This window comes from Neofelis nebulosa, chromosome 2, assembly GCF_028018385.1.
Source record: "Neofelis nebulosa isolate mNeoNeb1 chromosome 2, mNeoNeb1.pri, whole genome shotgun sequence".
Lineage (NCBI taxonomy): Eukaryota > Metazoa > Chordata > Mammalia > Carnivora > Felidae > Neofelis > Neofelis nebulosa.
Window position 1 is genome coordinate 170981194 of NC_080783.1, and position 15731 is coordinate 170996924.

At 35.0% G+C, this 15731-nt stretch overlaps 1 protein-coding gene across 12 annotated transcripts in view; it reads left to right on the forward strand.

Moving 5' to 3' along the window:
* The window catches only part of DOCK7 (dedicator of cytokinesis 7), a 233067-nt gene that overhangs the window by 143306 nt on the left and 74030 nt on the right, over positions 1-15731 (forward strand). For 5 of the 12 annotated variants that reach the window (XM_058717167.1, XM_058717161.1, XM_058717162.1 and 2 more), the window contains exons 21-26: positions 1597-1761; positions 3698-3867; positions 11894-11986; positions 13176-13265; positions 13589-13624; positions 14210-14305. In XM_058717167.1, coding sequence (XP_058573150.1) covers positions 1597-1761; positions 3698-3867; positions 11894-11986; positions 13176-13265; positions 13589-13624; positions 14210-14305 — 650 coding nt within the window. The remainder of the gene's footprint in view (positions 1-1596; positions 1762-3697; positions 3868-11893; positions 11987-13175; positions 13266-13588; positions 13625-14209; positions 14306-15731) is intronic. The other 7 variants (XM_058717169.1, XM_058717170.1, XM_058717171.1 and 4 more) reach the window with 3 other exon arrangements.

Genomic DNA, 15731 nt, shown 5'->3' on the forward strand with positions numbered 1-15731 from the left:
CATTTGCCCAGCACTAGTTATATGCCAGCAATAGTGCTGTGTGCTTTATTTATATTAATGTATGCATTCCTCACAACTCTGTGTCTGGGCATTAGTACCACTATTGTACAAATGAGTAGAGTGATGAGCACAACGCTTGAAAATTTGCTGAGGATTCAAACCCAGGCAACTGACTCCAGAGTCCCAGTCTTATCTACTAAAGAAGTGTCCACTGGTGAAAGTCAAATAGTGGAAGTGGAGACCAGATTACAGAGAATTAAGTTGTGCATAGTACATGATGAAAGGAATATAAGAGTATACACTACTCTTCGAAGAAATTCAGTTAGAAGAGGAACCAGGGTTGATTACAGCATAAAGATGGAGAAGTTTGAGCATGTTTATGTGCTTTGTGAAACTAGTGGAGTGCAGAGAAAAATAAGATAAAGAGGTGCTAAAAGGTTTAATTAATGAAGCATGTCTGTAGGACACAAGTGAAGGTGGAGAGATCATTCTTCTGTATAGGAGAGGAGCACTGCTTCTTTTGGAAGGGAAATAAAAATGGTTTCAGATTTGGGTAGTAAAAAGTTGAGGACTTGGTAAATTTGTACTGTGAGATAAAAAAACAAAAAACAAAAACAAGATTTCCTGAGAAGGGAGGAAAGTGAACCTGAGTTTTGAGAAGGATTCTGATGGTTTGGAATAGCTTACTGTGAGGAAAAGGAAAAGGAATTAAGTAGAACACAGGTAAAATTTCTATAGCCCACTTAGGCCTCTGTGTCTGTAGTTCCTTTTCTGGTTCCGTATATATATATTAGTTCCTAAATGACCACTTTACTGGATTATTCCACTTTTAGGAAAACTTAGGCCTCATTTCTGTTCATAATTTCCTGTCTTGATTAAATAAATCCTAGATTCTGAGGCTTTATTGCCCAAAATGGCTGTTTGTTTTATCCATTTATTCAGTGTGCTACCAGAATTTTCCAACTTTTGCAAAATTCTTGTTACTTACTAACTTGAATGACTGGGTAGGTATTGCTTAGCCTGGTGTTTAAAATGCTATACAGTCTTACCTCAACTTTTTTTTCTAACCACCTAGTCCTTCTGCTGACTCACTCATGTCACTCAAATAGCTAATTCACTATTCTCTTATGATTTGAAGTTGATACTTTTAATAATCCGCTTTCATTGTTAATTTTTTAAAAACAAAAGTAACATCTGCTCATTGTATGTTAATTTAGGTTTTCAGAGTCACCTTTAAAACAAGAAGTGACTTTTCGAAGGTGATACACAAGATAGAATTTTTTTTTTTCTTATGTGCTTTGTATTATTTTACAAAATAATGGGTACCTGTTGGTTGATGTTTCTTTTTTTTTGGACTACGCAAACCCATCCAGTGTTCATGTTAAATTAGTAAAATTAGTGTTTTAAAATCTTTAGAAAAGGAGTTTTGCTTCAGCTAATAAATACATCATTAAAATCAACATCAAATATCATCTTTATCGTCTTACTGTGTATAATCACTATACTTAACACATACAGAGATGACAAAACCTTGATCTTTTTGGAATTTGCAGTTTAAAAAAGTTAACACAAAAATATTTTCCTCCTTCTTAAAAGTTAATCTAGGTCAAGCATCTTTTGAAGCCATGGCATCAATTATAAATCGGCTTCACAAAAACTTGGAAGGAAATCATGACCAGCATGGCAGGAACAGCCTTCTCGCGTCATACATCTATTATGTTTTTCGCCTACCGAATACTTATCCTAATTCCCCATCACCAGGTATTTTATTCTTTTTATTTGAAACTGTCTTGCATAGATTGTATGTTCATGGCAAGTCTGAAATAATCCAGTAGTCATAGTGGGATGCATTCATTCAACAGTAGACATTTATTGAGTACTTGCTAAGTGGCATGGACTATGCTAGGTGCTGGAGTTAAATGGATAACTAGCTTACATATTCAGGCATCATTATTTATACAGCTTCCTTTAATTTGAATGAGAGCTTGGTTGACTTAATTCTTGGAAATGAATCTTGAAAATTAGTTCTGTTTCTCTGGAAGCATTTTATCCTTCTCTGTTATGGTAAGATAAATGGACTGTTATTTTGTCATCTGGAATGCTGGACACTAAAGAAGAAATCGGATGGTGTAGTAGTACCCTGATAACCATGTGAAACCTACAGTAATATAAAAGATTATTCCCTAGAAAAGTCCTGATCTCTTTATGGCAAATAAAATATATAGCCTTTCTGAATATCAGGACCCAAAGTGGTTACTTGCTTTTTGTATGACATTGGTGGTGGGGTGGGGTGGGGAGGCGGGGGGTGGTGGTGAATGTTGTAGTTTGAATAACTCTTCAGTTCAGTTAGTTAATGATTGTGTTGTGCATACCTTTCAACCTGCTAACATATTTGTATGAGTCCTCATTCATCACTAATGATAATGGTAAGTGCCCTTTTCCAGCTATTGGCAATATTAACATTAATAATGGTGATAAATAATTATGACATTCATTATGAAAACTAGGCATAATAGTAATCTGACTCTAAGTTTTACCTCATTTCTTAATTGCAAAAAGAGAAATAATTGACTCATTCTGGGTTGTAATTTCATATCTTGATTTTGAAAATTCTAGTACTTGAGGCTCTGAATGTATATTGTGTACTGTATATAGTGCTCTTCATTTATGCTTTCATTCAGTACACTATTAGAATTCCACAGATTTTGCAAAACATCTTTTTTACATACTGACCTGAAAGACTGTGTAAATTAATGAGTTGACAGGTATGTGTCATTTGCAAACATAACACTCGGAAGGATTTCTTTAGGAAAATGGAGATCAATTATGGATACAATTGTGGGGTATTTTTATGTTCATAGAACATGGTTGATTTTAGACTAAGAGGAATTCTTGCTTTTATAACTTGGGCTCTTAGAATTACCTGGAGTATATATCTATGTCTGTATATCATAAAGATGCCATTTTGTTACAGTTCAAATTCTTGTTGATGAAGACAGAGAAATAAAACATAGTCTTGTTGGGCACCTGGGTGGCTCAGTCAGTTAAGGGTGTGACTTCAGCTCAGGTCATGATCTCACAGCTCATGAGTTCAAGCCCCACATTTGACTCTGTGCTGACAGCTCAGAGCCTGGATCCTACTTCAGATTCTGTGTTTCCTCCCTCTCTCTCTGCCCCTCCCCTGCTCATATTCTGTCTGTCTGTCTGTCTGTCTGTCTCTCTCTTTCTCTCAAAAATAAATAAATATTTAAAAAAATAGTCTCATTTAAGAAATGTTGGCAGTAAATTGGCTGTTCCTCTAGGACTGTGTATCAAGGACAGAGTAGGAGAGGTGGGAAAAAGGAAGAGCCATTAGTTGAAAAATTTGGGGTCCTGGATACCCTTATATCTAAAGTGAAAATAATACATGTGTATGTGTGTGTTTTCTATTCTTGCTGTTCGTTGTACAAGTAATACATAGTCAGAAACATTGACAAGATCATGATTTTATCATTGCGTATGGTTTTGTCCACTGCTATAAAAGTTTCTTTGTGTAGCTATCATTAAGTTTTGAGTTTTTTTAAGTTATAGTATTTTTCATTTAGAAATAAAAGCAGTTCAGGACTTTTATAGATTTTTGTAAAGTAGCAGAAATTTTTTTCAGGTCCTTTCCTGACTGATTTTCTTTAATTATGTGCTGTTTTATGTACAACTCTAGGTCCTGGGGGTTTGGGAGGATCAGTGCATTATGCCACAATGGCTCGATCTGCTGTGAGACCTGCAAGCCTTAATTTAAATCGTTCTCGGAGCCTTAGTAATAGTAATCCAGACATATCTGGGACGCCCACGTCACCAGATGACGAAGTACGGTCAATCATCGGCAGTAAGGTAAACTGAAGATAGTCATCTGTACGTTTTTGATTTTTGGTTTATGAACAAGTGAGCAATGTCTAATTTTAATTTATCCTTATTTTAAAATGTATTTGGGTTAGTAATAGGCAAGAAATTGTATCTTTCTGTTCTATCACTATGCACACTGAGTGTTTCATGTTTCTATTAAATAAGCTTGCTATTACAAACTGGTTTCTACATTCTGCTCAAGAAAATCTGCCAAGTTCAGAAATTTGTCCAGGATGACCAGTCTGTGTAACTTACTTTTGTCTGTGTGATACTCCATCCTGTGAAAAATGACTAGATTAATTTCCTATAGAATTAAAAAATACTTATGTGACTGCTGTGTAGAGGGACACGACATCATTGATTTAAACTACAGACCCCCATCCCTTCTCTGAAAAATATCAAGAACATTGATTAGGCTTAATTGGTAATATAGCTACCTTTCACATGGAAAACTCTATAGAAAATTCACCAGGACACAAAAAATACGATTTATTTAATGATGGTTAATGGTTATTTCAGGTAACAAGGGAGAGGCCAGCTAGTTTAAGATCCAGCTATATTATATTTACAGCATCTTTATTGAGCCCCCTTAAAAAAATTAAGGAATAATTATTACCTTTATAGGTAAAGTACACGAATAACTGAGTTTAAACAAGCTGGCAAAAAGAATAGTAAGACTGAGGCCAATAAATCATGGTATGTTGTGTTTTGACCAAACCATTCAAATACATATACCATTGTTGTGGAATCATAGCCAACTTCTCTTTGGCACTTTTAGCCTGTTAACTAGGATCTGAGGAAGAATTAATGAATATGTTCTACAGTCTGTGTTTAATCCCTAGCCTGAACTGTAATAGATCTTTGTGGGTTTTTTTTTTAAACAGTCTGGGTTTTTTTATGTGAAGTATTTGAACATTGATCAGAAACATCAGAAATACTCTTATCTTTTCATACAGCTATAGAAATTTTACATTCAGAAGCTTCCAATGAACTCAGCATTGTTCATTTAAAGTAACAACTAATTTTTAAAGTAATTGCTCACAGATCAAGAATATATTTTGTAGCCTTATATTTTAAATGATAAACGTGGATTTCAATAACTTAAAGATCCATATAGATGTTACTCTAATTAGACAACTTTGATTTTTTGTGAACTGCCCAAGAGAGTGATGTGCAGAAGTATTTACATGGGATTCTGCAGGCAGAGTAACCTGAGGAGTATAGCAATTGTAAATGAGAAGGCTCCCCAACAACCCCCTGCATATAAAATTTCCACCTTTAGGAAAAGAACTCAGATTTTTTATCCTTGTATTCATTCTTGATCGTATCTCATTGTCATAGAGGTAGTACTTAGCATTATTTATATACAACTCTAGGTCCTGGGGTAAAGAGTAGTGTAAGAGTTATGGAAAGTAAAGAGTTATGGAAATGAAAAAGACCATTTTCCTCAAGGTTCTGTTTTTAAAATGCCTCTTAATTTCTGTAAGATTTGCATTATGCCTCACCTAGCATGATTCTAGAGTTTTCCTTTATATGATGTATTTGATAGATTATAATCTCGAGATTTAGAATAAACTTCTACATGTATTGGGATGATTATTTGCCTTTTTTCCAGTAGTTCATAAAATGAGACATAATGACATAAACATCTGATGATCTGTAGTGTAAATATAATGATGTATATATATAAACTTCTAAGAAAGCCATCATAAGATGAGAATTTGTCTTATGACAACACAGCCTCATCCTACTCAAGTTTTATTTAAATAGATTTCATGTTTTCTTTCTTTTTTTTTTTTTTTTTTGCTGGAAAATTTTCTGATAGTTACTTTATTTTGGACTATCATTTTACTCATAATTGCTAATGATAATGGTGTATAATTTTATCTCCTTATTAAAATTGAAAGGAATCTGAAGTTTATTTATAACTACTATTTATTTATTCTGACTTCATTGGCCTTTCCAATCAAGAAACTCTTTTTTGAATAATTTAGTCTTTCCACCCTGCCTCAGCCATGGTCATGTCCTAGATGTTGTCATTACTTAATAACTTTAACCTTCATAATCTCGATTTCATGCATCTTGTTCTTTAACTGTTTGTTCCCGTTTTTCTCTCTAATACCCCAATTCCAACAAGTTCTTATTTCTCTGCAAACTCCCATCACTTAATCTGAGACCTTTTACTGTGTGTGCCTCCATCCCTTAGTATTCTTTCTTCCAATTTAGCTTGCTTAAATTCCATGACCAATCATTATAGTTATCCCTATTATAGTCAAACCTCAATTGCCTTATCCTTCTGTTATTTCATTGTACTTGCTTAGCCAAACCTCCAGCCATAGTTGAACTCAGTCATCTGTCTGTGCCATGTCAGCACTTGTGCCAGTGAACATGACTTGAGAAGTGTCGTGATGACTGTTCTCATTTGAATTTAAAAGCCATGGACCTCCAGAGAGCACTCAGTGCTGTCAGGCAATGACACTATATTTCTGTATTCCATTTACTTTCCCATTCTCCCCAGAAAAAGGTTTCATGCCTTCTTCCCTTACCTGCCCACCAGTCCTCCTTCTCACTTTATCTCCTACCTCACTGAGAAAATTGAAGCCATCAAAAGAATACTTTTATAGACTTTTAAACCACATCTACTTACCTACTGCCATCTACGACTACCCACTACTTAATATAGTATTCTACTGTAGATGGACTGTCCAGTTTTGTGGATCCATTTGTAAACAAGCTCCCGTCCCCTCTTGCTTATTGGATTCCTCACTACAACAATTGTCTCATCTCTGTACTACATCATCATTTGCTCCCTATCTGCTAAAACATCCCATCCACATGCAAGCATGCTAATATTTATCCCATTTTTATTTATCCCAAAATCTCTCTAGTATTTCAACTGCTAGCTTCCTCACTATTTCTCTGCTACCTTTTGTAGTAGAATTCTTTAAAAAAGTTTCCCTAATTCAGTCAGGTATTGCTCCCATCTTCCATGCAAACTGCCTTTGTTTATGTCACCAGAGGTCTCCATGTTGCCAAATCTAGTGGTTAATTTTCAGCGCTCGGCTTACTTGACCTTATAGCAGATTTGAACATAGTCACGTTCTTTCCTCCTTAGTTTATTTATGTACTTGCCTTTCAGGCTCTGCACTCTTCTTAGTTTTCCTTTTACTTTACTGGTTATACCTTTTCAGTCTCTGTGGATTCTTCTTTCCCTGATTTCTTAATCTGCAAGTGCCCCAGGCCTCTTTCCTTATTTCTCTTGTCTTTTCTCTTTTCTCTCTATACTCACTTGCTTGATGTTACCAAGTTCCATCATTTTAAATACCACTATGTGCTAATGACTCCCAAAATTATATTTCCAGTACAAACCTCTCTCTGAAATTGTAAACTTAGCTGCCTTTCTGAAATCCTTTTGTTCAGATTTGGATATATGCTAAAGATAGAATCACTGCTCACTCCCTTTACTGCTACCATTGTTCTGAACTACTGTCGTCTCTTTCTCAATTAATGTAATAACCTGAAAGATGGTTTTCCTACTTCCAACCTACACTCTCTTCACAACGTAGCAAACAGAATGCTGCTTTAAAAACCTAAGTCATAGGGGTGCTTGGGGGCCTCAGTTGGTTGAGCATCTGACTTTTTATTTCGGTTCAGGTCATGATCCCACAGAATCGAGCCCCATGTTGGGCTCCGTGTTGAGCATGGAGCCTGGTTGAGATATTCTGTCTCCCTCTCCCCCTCTCCCCCTCTCCCCCTCTCCCCCTCTCTCCTTCTCTCCCTCTCTCCCCCTCCCTCTCTCTCCCACTCTTCCCCTCTGCCCTTCTCCCCCATTCATGTGCACTTTCTAAAATAAAATTAAAAAAAATTTTTTTTAAGGTAGTAAATGTTATGAGACAAAGAAACATAATAAGGGGATTAAAAGCCCCCAGGACAAGACTGAAGAGAAAGAAGGACTGGTTATACATTTAAATAAGGTGGTCAAACCCTGGGATCATGACCTGAGCTGAAATCAAAAATTGAATGGTCAACCGAATGAGCCATCCAGGAGCCCCACATTTACTACCTTTTAATGTGGCATATAAATTAGTTATTATGTTTGTTTACCTTTATCAGAGTATAAGCTCCATGAGGTCGGGCATAGTTGTTGAGTAGTGTATCCTAAGCACCCATAATGGCCAGCATGTTGAAGATGTGTGATAGATATTCAATAAATGAATATTAGTAAGCATAGAGATCTATTACAAGAATAACTTCCTTCTTTAAAAGTTATGTTTTTGTTTGCTTTCTTGCTGTCAGCATTAATTATATATTTAATTACCTTAAAAGATTTGGCTTTATGAAAGTTTGTTTTCATAATTTATTCTTTAATGTAAAATGCAGAACTCCTAAAATTCAAGAATACTTATATCAGTAGGATTTTATTACTCTAGTGACTGTAAAATGAGATTTGTGAGACTTTCTTCATAATTATCTTACCAAAGCTGATCTCTTTGCCCTAGCAATACTCTTTTAACGTTCAATTATGTAAATATATTATTATAACAACTGTCAGTTTTATTGCTTTTAATCAAATGCCAGTGCAATTTATGTAGTTAAATAGTTTTTTTGTAATGTGTCATCCCCTATTTTTAAATTTATTTTTAAATACTGAGAGCTTACTGTGTGGGCACTATGCTGAGAACTTGTGGGTACCAAGCCAAATCTTTGTATTCTAACAAGAATGTTGATGTCCTGTCAAATACAGTATGAGCCTTGCTCAAGGAAGGAGGCTATCTGTACTAATGGGACAAAATACGGTTACAGAGATTCAACAACAACAAAAAAAAACCCCACTTTCATGCACATGTGCACACATTTGGTTAATCTGTTCTATATTAGTTGATGATTAGTAAACATAGTTATGACATTAGTAAATGTATGTGATGAATTTGTTTACGTAAGGGTGGTTTGATATAATTCTTAGCTTTATAACAAATTATGGTAATTATTTGCTTTACAAAATAATTGGTCACAGGTTTTCTTTAAATAGTTAGCTTTGACTTGATGTAATTATAACTGTTCAGTCTCAATATTGTGAATATAATATACAGTTAATGGCACAAAGAGATTTATTATTTATTCTCACATTATTGATTAGCCTGTGACTTAGTTTTAAAGGAAATTAAGGAATTGAAAAGTGAATTTAAGAGTATGGAAAAATTATTGGTATTGTGGAAATTTATGGTAGAGTGAAGAGCACAGTTGTAATTTTGCAAAAATCAGATACTTATGTATTAATTTTATAACATGAGTAGTGGTTGTAAAAATTATAAATGGCAGAAAGAACTTTATACAGTGGAGAAACCTAACTTGGGAGTCTGGTGAAAACTTTAGTTTTAACATATTTGAAAAACATTATTTGCTGATTTGCTTTTATTTGAAATAACATAAGGTTATGAGAAGGTAGGTATTTTATTTTAAATGTGATTACATAATGTTACTAGTATTTGAATATTGTCTTTTACTTTGCTGGGAAGCATTTAAAAAACATGTAGAAAGTTTTTGTTAGAACTGTTTCTTTTTAGGGCACGTGGGTGGCTCAGTTGGTTAAGTGTCTGACTTTGGCTTAGGTCATAATCTTGCAGTTTGTGAGTTCAAGCCCCACTTTGGGCTGTCACTGCAGAGCCTGCTTCAGATCCTCTGTCCCCTTTTCTTTCTTCCCCTCCCAGGTTCATGCTCTTTTTTTCTCTCTCAAAAATAAACATTAAAAACAAAACTATTTCTTTTTAAGTTTATTTTGAGAGAGAGAGAGCAAGTATGCATGCACACGCTTATAAGCGGAGGAGGGGCAGAGAGGCAGAGGAGAGAGAGAATCCCAAGTAGCCTCCGTGCTCTGCTCTGGCCTGACAGGGGGTTCAGTCTCACCTCTGTGAGATCATGACCTGAGCTGAAATCAAGAGTCAGATGCTTAACCTACTGAGCCACCCAGGCACGCCTGCTAGATCTATTTTTTGAGAGTTTTCTATATTTACTTCCATATTTATTCTTTTTTTTTTAGGTTTATTTATTTATTTTGAGAGAGTGAAAGAGAGAGCACGTGTGTGTTGGGGAAGGGCAGAGAGAGAGAGAGAGAGAGAGAGAGAGAGAGAGAGAGAGAGAGAGAATATCCCAAGCAGGCTCTGTGCTGCCCCTTGGCTTAAACTCATGACCCGTGAGATCATGACCTGAGCTGAGATCAAGTGCCGATCACTTAACTGACTGAGCCACCCAGGCATCCTTTAGTTCCATTTTTTAATTTGATCTTTGCAATATGAGGGAGACTATCATTATTCCTATTTTATTGCAAAGAAAGTGAAAAAGAGATTAGGTAATTTACCTTAGATTTTACAGTTAGTAAGCAGTTGAACTTGGATTTCAACTTCACTCATCTTACACATTCAGTATAAAAAATGAGTGGAAATGGGTGATTATTATATCATTTCAGTCAGTCTCTATTTTTAGAACAATAGGGCACATATTCTCCCTAAAACCTAAGCTCTTGAGAGTTAGTTTGTCTTCCCTCCCTCACTCTCCGTAATCCTCATTCCCTCCCATAATACTGATACATGGGCTTCAATCCCAGAGATTCTTATTTGTTTAGACATAAGGCCCTGCACATTTTTGTGTTGACCTTCCCAGGTGATACAAATGTCTACACAGTTGATTATTATTGTTACTACTCTTGTTTTTCTTTTACCTTTCCTTTGGTGCTTTCTGGTTTAGGTCCATACTGACACCCTATTTTTTGTCTCCTTGTATTGGGTTGTCTTCTTTATTCTTACTCCAAGAGTCCTCTTAAAAAAATCCCTTACAACTGGCTGTAGTTCTTTTAGCAGATTCCAGGCTACAGCCCGGGTTGCTGAATCAGGTTTTCTGGGGTTGGGGCCCAGAATCTGAATGTTACAAAACTTCCCAGTGATTGTAATGATCAGTCAGGCTTAAGACATTAAAACGTCCCTTCACCTGGGATCATAACTTCTTTGAGAGAAGAACAGATGTAATTCTCTTCTGGCCATACACATTAGTAGCATGTTAACTTAACTTCAATGATAGTAATGATGAAGATATAATTCCTGTAGATAGTACCATCATAATGCTTTTCTTTATAATATTTATATAAAATAGTAGCCCATTATGTTTCATTATAACAGTCACTGTAAAACTGAGCACAACTCCAAATCCACCATCATTTTTAGGTAGGAGCAAATATTAGTCATCCTATTTATTTTCTTAATTTTTTCCTTAATTTTCTTGCTGGATTTCTCCTATTGGTCCCTAAAAGAAAGTGAAAGAGGAAGCAGGGTCAAATAGAATTATGGAATATCAGTGCACAGAAGTTTCAATCATGGCAAAATGAAAGTAAAGTCTTTTAGACAAGAATGATTTTCTTCTTACATTTTTTTTCCTTTTAAATCCTAGTTGGTTCAGAGGAAATAATCTGTTGCTAATTTGTGCCATCTTTAAAGAGAGTTTGGGGGGATGGTACTATGGGAACTTTAGTTGGTTCTCTAAGGTGATCCCTTTACATAAAGAGAAATTATCTTTAAATGCTATACTTAATATTTGCGATTTAAAAGCCACCTGGGTGGCTCAGTTGGATAAGCATCTGACGTTGGCCTGGGTCATGATCTCACGGTTTGTGGGTTTGAGCCCCACGTTGGGCTCTGTGCTGACAGCTCAGAGCCTGGATCCTGCTTCTGATTCTTTCTCTCTCTCTCTCTCTCTCCCCCTCTCCCCTCATCTCCTGCTTGTATTCTGTCGCTCTTTCTCTCTCTCAAAATTGAATAAACATTAAAAAAATTAAAAAAAAAACATTATGTAATGAATGTAATTTTGGTGAACTAATACTTCTAGGTGCCTAAGAATTTTGGTTGCTTTAACAGTACTAATTAAAAATATGTTTGCATTGGAAAGTCTGGATTTCTTTAGGAATAATTTATAGCATGCCACATGTAATATTTCTTTCCTTTCCAACTGCTTTCTATTATATGCTTAGGGTTTAGATCGCTCCAATTCCTGGGTTAACACTGGTGGTCCAAAAGCTGCCCCATGGGGATCCAACCCCAGTCCAAGTGCAGAGTCAACACAGGTGGTGTTTATATTAGAGGTTTCTTTATTGGCTGCTGATGTTTCCCTTTAGAACGTTACTTTTTAGTACATACTATGATTTCAGTGGCTTGCTTTTTAATCATTAAAAAGTGTGTATTTTTGTTTACTTAGCACATTTTCCAACTACTATGCATGAATACCACCAATTGTACCAGTAATGCTCTCCTTTCCTACTTCCTGTCTTCTTTCCCTTCCCTCCTTGTATACCCTATCAGTATTTCAGTGCCTGCTGCTTATGCAATCAATGGCTTTATAACAGTTTCTACTTTAGGGCTAGTACATCTTTAGTAGGAATTTAAAAAAAAAAAAAATTGGTATGGAAAAAACCTGACAGTTTTCCATTGGCTTTTGGTTTAAAGTGTAGCTGTTGTATCATTTTCATTCAACATTTACTATCTTGTCTTTTTTTTTTTTTTCATAATTACTGACTGGAAATATTGGTAACAAACTGAAATTAAATCTGAACGGTATATAATCCCCATGCTGTAAGACTTAGTACCAGAACCAAACTGAATTTTAATTTATATTGTGTTGCAAAGTATGAAATTTGTTTCTAGATTAATTGAACTAGGATTTGCTTACTTAAGTCAAGTTGCTTGATAGCTACTATTGCATGATACCTCAAAATATACTTCTCATCTGTGTGTTGGCTTTGGAGGAAAATGCTCTTGTTCTGGAAGAATGTAATTCCATGGTTAATATCGACAGTGTTTTATATTTGAAGAATATGACAAAACCGAATAGTAGGTTTTGATCCTACTGGAAAGTGGGAGAAACCATTCTAATCTTTTAATTTTCTTTATTGAATATAAAATTCTTGATTTTTTTGATCTGAGACCAGTGAGAAGTATGTTTTTACTTTTTGCTTTCTCTTACTAGATGTGTGCATGTGTATAGATCACAGAGATAAAAGTTTCATTCTTTGCAGCACTCTGAATTTATATAGTGGTTAAAATACTCTTTTTACTAAAAATATATAGAAGCCATTTTGATACTTCTAACTTACTGTCATTAAAGCAGCTTAAAATGGTGAAAATTAGATGAACAATAAAACAGTTGTTGAAAACACAGTAAAATGATTTTAAAAACTGTATGTAATCCTTAAGCTGCAAAGTCATCCACAGCGGACTTTAATGTTATCTCGTCATTCATCCACCTTCACTCCATAGGCTATGGATCGAAGTTGTAATCGTATGTCTTCGCACACAGAGACGTCAAGTTTCTTACAAACATTAACGGGACGCTTACCAACTAAAAAGGTAGATTCATATGAAGACAATCCATATAGGGGGAAAATTCCAACAGTTAAATAGATGTAAGATTTCTTTAAGTAAACCAGTATGTTATAATAATTGCATTTAAATTATTTGTTTAAAAATACCTTTCAGCAAGCTCTGCTTGTCTGATGCCTTTTTTGGGCATACCACTTCAGTGTATGCTCTTTTATGCTATTATAATATTTATATCTTTGGGATTGACTGTTTGAAATCAAATTTGATCATCAAATTTTAGTACCAAAAAAATGTATCAACTCTGAATTCTGTTTCTGTAACTGCTTCTGTTTTGTGTTTTAAATTTCCAGGGAAAGGAAGATGAGTTAGAAAAATTATCACTCTTAGTAAGATATGTTGATTTGCTTCCCTTATGCACAGTTTTGTTAGTCCTTTTTCATATTGATATACACTATTTTGCAAATGCTTTGTATGCATATCCATTATAAGGCAGGAAATTTCTATGTTTATAAAAAGACTTCAAATACCTGAAAACTTGAAAATTAATGGCTTACATCAAAAGTTAAAATTTTTAAAGGTATTTCCTAAATTGTACCAGCAAAGTTCATGAATGTATTTGCATATGTTAAAATATGTATTTAAGGCACAGAGAAGATAGTATTTGTAACTGTGAGTTTTTGGTCTAGTTTCTGTTTGCAGGTACAATTTAGGAGGCTATTTTCCCACCTGTCCTTTTAAAATTACATTTTACTGCAAGATAACATGTAATTTTTTCAGCTGTTCAACATGCCACTGTCTTACATGTATAAACAGCCGTTTCGTTAATGGGTGTCCTCACTGCATCATTGAATGGTTCACATGCCTTATTTTGCTTACTCTCATTATATCTTCATTTGTAATTGCATTATTATTTGGTTTGTGTTATCAGCAGATATGACTTTGATAATAACTTTGGATTTACTTCTGGATAGCTTTTTCATGAGGAGCTGGCTTTGCAGTGGGTGGTTTGCAGTGGCAGCGTTCGGGAGTCAGCTTTGCAACAAGCCTGGTTCTTTTTTGAGTTAATGGTGAGCAACCTACACACACTTTTAATATTGTTTTCCTTAGTTAACAACTTTGTGCTAGCTCATTATTTTCTCCTAAAAATCTTTTTCTAATGCCATCGCATGATTTGACGTGTGTGTCCAAGACAAAATTATGTGTGTTACATCTCTAAATAAACACTGTGGATACTCGGCACAATTGAGGTGGACTTAGGAAGCTCTCGTTAACCACTTTTCTAGAGATGGTTGCAGAAACAGCTATCTTTTTAAAGGAAACGTGGTACATTGTTCTTTTGTCTGAATGTGGCTACTGTATGATGGCGGTATTATAGACTTCATCCCAAACAGATTAAAAGAGCTTTATAAGGTACTCACTGCTTTTATGGTTAGAAAGCTCTTAGGGAAATGCCAGTTACAGCCAAGAAAAAAGAAAAAAAAAAACCCACAACGCTTGTCACTCAATTCAATAAATGGTATTAAAAACAAACGAATTAATATCTTAATATATATTTGTACACACATAAACACATATATACACAAAAGCAGTAAAAATTTACCGAGTGCATACAGTGTGGTGGCACCGTCCCTGTGAGCTGCGTGTTACCCAGGCACAGAGAGATTAAGTAACTTATCGAAGTTGATGTAGCTTCTAGATAGCAGAACTGTGATTCAAACTCAGGTGTTCAGGTCCTAGGGATCTTCCTGTTCAGCCTCTAGAAAGCTGAAGTCCTTGAAATTTTTCCTTGCAAAAGAGAAATGTGTACAAAAATAAGAAAACAAAACAACAAAAGAATGGAAGAAACAAAAGGAGTTTTCAGAGTATATCATAGGATCATTCTCAGCATTGAATGTTGCCTATATTAGGGATAAGAAGACATTTTTTCCTAAAGATTGACTAATCTACAAAAGAAAATAAGTCAGGGACCCTATGTAAGTGATAGGCAGCTAATTTTGTAATTCTTGTGCTTTTAATATAAGATCACATTGAAATTTTGACTTATTTTTTGAGTCTTATATGTATGTTCAAATTCTTTAAAATAGTCAAAAGGCTGCAGTTTAAGTCTTGGCTGTGCTATTTACTAATTGTTGGAACTTGGCTTCAATTTCCCTGAATTCTCTATTACTGTTATCACATTGTTGTGTTAAGAATTGATATCCAGAAGCATTTTGTACACATAAATCACTTTGTTAATTTTGATCTAATATCTTAATATTCATATTGAGTAATCAGTAATTCATGTACCCTCACCCTGTGTTACTCTATGCTAGAGGCTGAAGACACTGCAGTGAAGTCAATGTATTTAGGCTGTTAGAGCTGCAGTTTGCGGGATATGGAATGTCAAAATGTTGAGCGGTGGAAAGATTTCATTTAAAACAATTTAAAGAGTGAAATTTTTTTCTGTTGATGTTCATAATTCTTTTCCTGTTGATAGCCAGGAGAATTTTACAG